The 7341-nt window shown below is 44.5% G+C and overlaps 1 protein-coding gene across 1 annotated transcript in view; it reads left to right on the top strand.

Moving 5' to 3' along the window:
• The first annotated feature begins 4087 nt into the window (after positions 1-4087).
• Positions 4088-7341, top strand: part of Lyg2 (lysozyme g2) — a 12397-nt gene continuing 9143 nt past the window's right edge. The window contains exons 1-2 of the mRNA XM_031368822.1: positions 4088-4344; positions 4750-4822. Of these exons, the coding sequence (XP_031224682.1) occupies positions 4780-4822 (43 nt within the window). The 5' untranslated portion in view covers positions 4088-4344; positions 4750-4779. The remainder of the gene's footprint in view (positions 4345-4749; positions 4823-7341) is intronic.

Raw genomic sequence — 7341 nt, 5'->3', positions numbered from 1 at the left:
GGTTGACTTTTGACTTCTACTTGAACATCACTGCAATGGAGCCTTGGTGCCACAGTGGCTCCTCTAAGCTGTACGCTCTCCACCAGGATTGACAGCTCTGATGAAAAATTTCCTGACTTTCTTTCTTTCTTTCTTCCTTTCTTTCTCTCTTTTTTTCTTTTTGTGTGTTTTTTTGAGACAGGGTTTCTCTGTATAGCCCTGGCTGTCCTGGAAGTCACTTTGTAGACCAGGCTGGCCTTGAACTCAGAAATCCACCTGTCCCAAGAGCTGGGACTAAAGGCGTGCGCCACCACCGCCCAACTCATCCTGACTTTCAACGTGATGTGTATGTCAGTGTTTCCATTGTGGTGGGAAATTTCTGGCTAAGTCTTGACACATGCATGGTTAAGCATTTGAGAAGCAGTGTTTCTTTCTGCCATGACCTACAGACAGACAGGAAATCTGGGTTTAAGACTGAGACCAACAATCAGGCCATCAAATAGCATCTCCTCTCTATACCTACCAGTGGTTCTCAACCTTCCTAATCCCATGACCCCCATGTTGTGGTCACCCCCAGCCATAAAATTATTTTTGTTGCTACTTCACAACCACAATTTTGCTCTTGATATGAGCCTTAATGTAAAGGTCTATGTTTTCTGATGGTCTTAGGCAACACCTGTGAGGGGGTCACAGCCTACAGGTTGATGACCACTGCTCTAAACCAGCCTTCTCCATATGAAAATGGTAAAAAGTAGGGTCCTCAATTTAAATTCTGGTCCTCCACTTTATAAAAGACCTCTACTATTGGTCAGTCACAAGACAGAGGAGAAAAATGCACATTGAAAGTTGCCCCCCAAACACACGGTGACTTAGCTGTCACAATGGTTTAGATAAGAATTAAAATGTTACCAGTGTTCCCATGAGCAATGACAAAGGCTGAATCACAGACCTAATCTCTGTCAAACCACTCGCTGGACATCCCTTATTTGGACATCTATCCCTCTTTGGTATGCAAAGTGAGTTTGACCTGCAGTTTTGTTCACAGCACTCTTCCTGCTCCTGTCCAGGCTTTTCACTCCAGACACAGATGAAAAATGAGGCCTGGACCAGTTGGTTGACTGCTGTGCGGCACAGCTGAGATCCCTGGACAGAGCAGTTCACGCCACGCCCCTGACTCTGTTGAGATTGGCAGGGGAATCAGTTTCGTGGAAAAACCGCCTTTATCTTCCTCAGCCTCTTTCTGAGGCTAGATAGATGCTAGGGCTACTGGAATTCCCACTACTCAGAGCAGCCCTCAAATATATCAAGACTCATCAGAGGCTACTACCACAGATTGCTGGACTGAGGAGTCTTAGGCCCCGGGCCATTTTGTTTGCATAGCAAGGATTGTTGCTTGTGTATTTTCCATTTCTATTTGGGAAAGCCTGAAGGACTAGTGGAGATTGCGTTGGGTGCCGTGGTCCCCTCAAGACCCTCCTGGGAATAGTCACTCTTGCCATCCTCAGAAAGTGATGGAGAATTATTCCGTGGGTTTCGTTTTTAAATGTCAAAATACGGTTAAGAGCCTCGTGTGTTAGAAGTTAGCCATCCTCTGGGCCATGAGGGTGTGGGTGTTAAAGTCAAGGGGCACAGCATCCTTGCCATGCCCTTGGGAGCATCCTGCCTTCTGCTCAAGTCTGATACATATTAACCAAATCATTGCAAAGAAAACAGAGCCCAGGTGATTCAATCCATTCACTTTACCCCGTGCTTTAGAATTCAAACACCATGCACAGAGATACTAGTGTGACTCTGTATGGCTGGCTTTATCCTGCAGACCACCCCCGAGGGCTTCATGCACAGACAGCTGTAACAGCTGCTTTGAGGGGTCACTAGTTTAGAAAGTGATTCTTCTCTTGTGGAAAAAGAGTCTCATGGACCTGAGTTCCAATCTCGACTCTGCCCACAGTTTCTGCTCCATCTTTGATAAGCCGATTAGCTTTTCTGAGTCCCGGTTTCCTTATCTCTGAAATAATAACACCCACCCACAGGGCTGCTATAAATACAGAGGAGTCTGGCATTTGAAGAATGTCCAATAAATTTTCTTCTCCTTCTCCCCCACCTCGCAGTTCAAGCAAAGCAGGATGATTCACCCTTGAAAACAATAGTTAAGTTGCAGAGGATGTGGACATTGTGACCCTTATGCCTGGAAAGATGCATAGCATCCCTTCTAGAAATGGGGAGGGAAACTGAGTGTGCTTCCTGTTCAACAGGATTCTGTGAATGCTGGCAATTTCCAGTTGCATCAAGGGACAGCATGAGCCCCTACCTGGTTTCACCTTTAAATTCTTTCTCCATCTCTTCTTACTCCTTCCCTGAACTCTCTCGTCCTGTTTGTCCTGAAAGCCTCCCATCATTTACCCAACTCATCCCTGGCCAGCACTTGGGCAGGCCACAAACATAGTGCCTCAGTGTGACCTGTAGGGTGACATTGTTGCCAGTAATAACATCCAAGTTTCTAAAGGCCACCTCAGGGCAGCTAGTCTCCTGCAAAACCCCTTATTAATGAGCATCCCTGACTGCAGTGTTGACAGTGGAGATAGAGCAGGCCCTCTGTGACTCATCTCCCTGAGACCCAAGGCAGGAATTGGGGATCTCCCATCAGCGCAAAGCCTTGCCCTTCTGGATGCACCTGCTTTGCAATTCAGCACACAGGGCAGAAGTGTCCTGAGATACAGAGATCCGTTCTGTGTGGGCGACTCCTCCTAGGCTGTGCCATTTTCCTAGGAAGCTGGAATGTCATTTAGCTCAGTGCCTACCGACAGACAGCTATCCAGGTGAACAGGAGAATTGTGTGTGGTCTTAAAACCATCTCTGATGTATGGAGGAATCCAGGCTAGACTTTTCCCTCTGTTCTGGGAAATGTGCTTTGCCTAGTATAAGAATGTTCTTTCATTTCCTGTGTGTGTCTCTTATAAGTGTGAGTGTGGGGGAAGATACTGTCTACTTGAAGACATATTTATCCCCAACAAAATCCTTTTTTCCTGCTTCCTTAGAAAGTTTTGGAAATGACAGCCCTCAAAAGAGGGGCCGAGTTAGTAAAGTGCTTAGCACGTGAACAAGAATACCTGAGCCGGGCGGTGGTGGCGCGTGCTTTTAATCCCAGCACTTGGGAGGCAGAGGCAGGTGGATTTCTGAGTTCGAGGACAGCCTGGTCTACAAAGTTGAGTTCCAGGACAGCCAGGGCTACACAGAGAAACCCTGTCTTGAAAAAACCAAAAAAAAAAAAAAAAAAAAAAAAAAAAAAAAAAAAAAAAAAAAAAAAAAAAAAAAAAAAAAAAAAAAAAAAAAAAAAGAATACCTGAATTCGGATCCTCAACATGTATGTAAGATGCTGGGCACAGTGGCATGCACACTCACTCCTAATGTCTGGGAGTCAGAGTCTACAAGAGTACCCCTGGCCAGCTAGTCTTGCCTAATCAGTGAACTTCAGGTTCAGTGGGAGACCCCGTCTCAGAAAATAATGTAGAAGGTGAAAATGGAGGATACCGATATTGACCTGTAGCCTCTCCGCACACATGTATGTGCATGCACACACAGGAAATAATGGGGCATTGAACACTCAGATTGCTAATCTCTGCCTTTGTGTTTCTCCTCTACAACAGACATACCCTGTTAGATGTGAACCTGGAGCCAGGAGGGAAGCTCATCTATCACAGTTGAGAGACATGATGGCATAAGATAGGATGACATCTTTACATGGGAATCCTATGATTCTGGAATGTGGAAATCAGCCTTTCAAGTGAATTATCTATTCAGAAATGAGCTAGTATTTCCTGTTTATTTTTCCTTTCTAGGCTAATTATCAGCATCTTATACTCAAATTCAGAAGACGTGTGCCTAATAGCATTTTAGATATCCAGAAACTACCCACCAAATAGATGCCTCCAGTGCAACCTGGGGGGTTTGTTAGATTCATTAATTTGTTGTAGTCAATAAACACTTTGAAGTCCTTTTATTAAAGGAGCCACCTAAATCCAAAGTACCACTATAATCAGGTCTAATGAGGTCAATGTTTTAAAGAGAGGCCCTTTAAATCATATATAAAGCTCCTCTACCAATCATTGGTACAGGACAAAAGTAGACGAGGCAGGTGAGTGTAGGTTCTGGTGTTTAAAAGCTTCCTTCTCAGTGGCAGAGGCACACTGAGGTCTGCTCAGTTGAACGAAGCCAGAGGCACAGCGAACCACTGCCTGATGGAGTCTCCAACTGTCACACCTATGCTATAGGACATGTTATAAAGGCCATCACTGTGTGAAATCTTAATCTACAGGTTGCCACCACTAAAGGCTTCTTCAAAGACTTCTCTGGGAGACTGCAGGGGAGGTGAGTGGTAGCTTTCCTTGCATCTTCTGAAACACTGAGCATGCTTCAGAAACGTAACCAGGGGAAGAACCTATCTGGGAAGAGACAGGACACAACCACCTTCTGCTAAGTGTATGTGGGACAGTAAGGCGTGATGTTGGATTGAAATCCTCTGGGAGTCACACTGTCAGGGTGTGCTAAATACATGCATGTTTCAGGCTGCAGGGATACTGTTCAGGAGTCACACTGCCGGAGTGTGCTAAGGGCAGGCATGCTTGAGGCTGCGGGGATGCTGTTGAGGAGCTGGGGAAACAGACGTTGTATTGGAAATGATTCTAAGCTTTTCAAAGTGTTGTTTAAATGGTGGGAACTTCCTGTTAAGAAATGTTCACGTTTTAAAATTAATCTGTGTCTATTTCAAACCAGGACAGGTCCCAAAGGATAAGAGTCACGGCCATGGTGCCCTCGGTGGTGTTCTGGGGACTTATTGCTCTCATTGGTAAGTAGCCATTTTCCCTTATTCTCAGGTGTCTGCTTTCTAGCAGAGTCAGAAGGAATGATGGTTACATGTAACAAAAGAGTGACCGGCTTGACTATTAACCAATGGCTTAGCTGTTTGCTTTTTCTTTTGTTTGTCTGTGTGTGTCTGTAATGTGTGTACATATGTACACAGGTGTGTGCTCGCATGTATGTGTGTGTGCATGCTCAAGCGTGAGTGTGTATGCACAGAAGCAAGTACACACAGGGAGAGGTCAGAATTGACGTCATTCCTCCACCATTCGCTACCTTATTTTTTTTGAGACGATGTCTCTCACTGAACCTGGAGGTTCTGATTTGGCTAGGCTGGCTGTCAAGCCAATTCAATGAATATTGCAATATTGCAATTAAACAACTTCCCAAACCTTAAACAACTGTGTTTTGTTTTTGTTTGTAATTTTTTTCCAAGAAAGGGTTTTTCTGTGTAGCCCCAACTATCCTGGAACTCACTCTATAGACCAAGCTGGCCCAAACTCATTGATCTGCCTGTCTCTGCCTCCTGTGTGCTGGGATTAAAGGTATGTGTCACCATTGCCCAACAGCTTGTTTTTAAAAGCATCTTCTGCTTGCTAAGTGCACAAAGGAGATATTAGTAGGGATTTAAAATAATTAAATACTAATTAGTCTGTGTACTTTCTGACAGTGCACCAATTTGGCTGAGTTTCTTTTAAAGAGATTTATGGAACAGTGCGAGAGTCAAGGCACATGAAAAGAAAATTCTCAATGCCAGGTAGTAGGTGAGAGTCATTAAATGAATATATGTAGATGGGAAATCCATTAGTGTGGGAGTTTAGAAGGGAGAGTTCACATCCATCTAGGAAAGTCAGGCCTGAAAGGCTTTGAGGGAGGCCATGAAATAAGGAGGTGCCTGCGGAGGAAGGAATGACTTAGTAGAAGGACTGTGGTGTTGAGATGCCAGAGAAGTGTCAGGGGTAGAGTGAGCTGGTTGGTGAGGCCAGAATAGAAGATCCTTTTGATTTTTTTTAAAACAATTATTTTATTTTATGATCATGGTGTTTTACCTGCGTGTATATGTCTGTGCAGCATGTGTGTGCCTGCGTAGGGCAGATGTGGGCATAGAATACCTTAAAACTGCAAGATGGTTGTGAGCCACTGTGTGGGAGCTGGGAATTGGACCCTTGTCCTGGAGTTTAATAAAACAGTAAGGGATGGAGAAGAAGAAGGAGGTGGAGGAGGAAGAAGAGAAGGGGGAGGAGAAGTAGAAGAAGAGAAGGAGGAAATAAGAGGGGGAGGGAGAAGAAGAAGGAGAAGAAGAAGAAGAAGAAGAAGAAGAAGAAGAAGAAGAAGAAGAAGAAGAAGAAGAAGAAGAGGAGGAAGAGGAGGAGGAAGAGGAGGAGGAGGAAGAGGAGGAGGAGGAAGAAGAAGAAATAAGAGGAGGAAGAGGAGAAGGAAGAAGAAGAGGAGGAGGGGGAGAAGGAAGGGGAGAAAGGAGAAGAAGATGAAGAGGAGGAGGAAGAACAGGAGGAAGAGGAGGGGGAGAAGGAGAAGGAGAACAAGAACAATAACAAGAAGAACAAGAACAAGAACAAGAAATGAGCCAGGTGCAATTGTCTCTGTAATCTCAACACTCAGAAGGCTGATACAGAAGAATTACAAGTTTGATATTAGCCTGTGCTTCACAGTGAATCCCAGGTTAGCCTGTGCTATAGAATGATACTTTTTCTCAAAAAGAAAAAAAAAGAGATAGATAGATAGATATGTAGATAGAAATAAGGAAAGAAAACGTGGAAACAGTAGCCTAAGAAAAGTGAAGACCCTTTCCAAACAGTGTTCCAGTTGCCGATAGATTGGAAAGCAAGTACTCCGAAAGTCTTCTAAATTTGGAGATGGGATCCTAAGCTAAGAGCAATAATTTGCAGTTACCTGTGATCAAAAGTAGAGCAACATGTTGGTAAATTTTTACTCATTTCTAATTGCCAGTTGGGAACAGAGCTGTGCAGCCAGTGCATTAATTATGAGTCACTGTACTATGTGTGTACATGTGAAGGATGACCAAGATTTAAACGACTTGTGTGTTGATGATGTTGACACAAGGAATAGAGGGTCTGTGGTCAACTGCAGGTCCCTTAAAGCAATGGTCCTCAAACAAGCATGACAGTCAGCTGAGGATGCTACTGAGAAGCAGGCTCCTTGGCCTTGGGGATAACATTTCTGACTCAGTAAACCTGGTATGAGGAGCCCAGGGGCAAGCATTTTTAATAAGTAGCCCAGGCTGCTTTGATCACTGTGGGCTGTGGTTACACAGGGAGCACGGCAAAGGAAAAAGAATGGATAGGTTCACTATGACTGGATAGTGAACCTGTCAATCAAGTTATAGCAATGGAAGGTAAAGGGGCCAAGGAGAGAAGTGTGAGGATGATTCTTTTTCATACAAGTGAATAAAAAAGGCTCTCTGGCCAGGCAGTGGTGGCGCACGCCTTTAATCCCAGCACTTGGGAGGCAGAGGCAGGTGGATTTCTG

This window comes from Mastomys coucha, unplaced genomic scaffold, assembly GCF_008632895.1.
Source record: "Mastomys coucha isolate ucsf_1 unplaced genomic scaffold, UCSF_Mcou_1 pScaffold14, whole genome shotgun sequence".
NCBI lineage: Eukaryota > Metazoa > Chordata > Mammalia > Rodentia > Muridae > Mastomys > Mastomys coucha.
The sequence above is the reverse complement of the archived record's forward strand: the minus strand, read 5'-3'. Positions and strand labels throughout refer to the sequence as shown.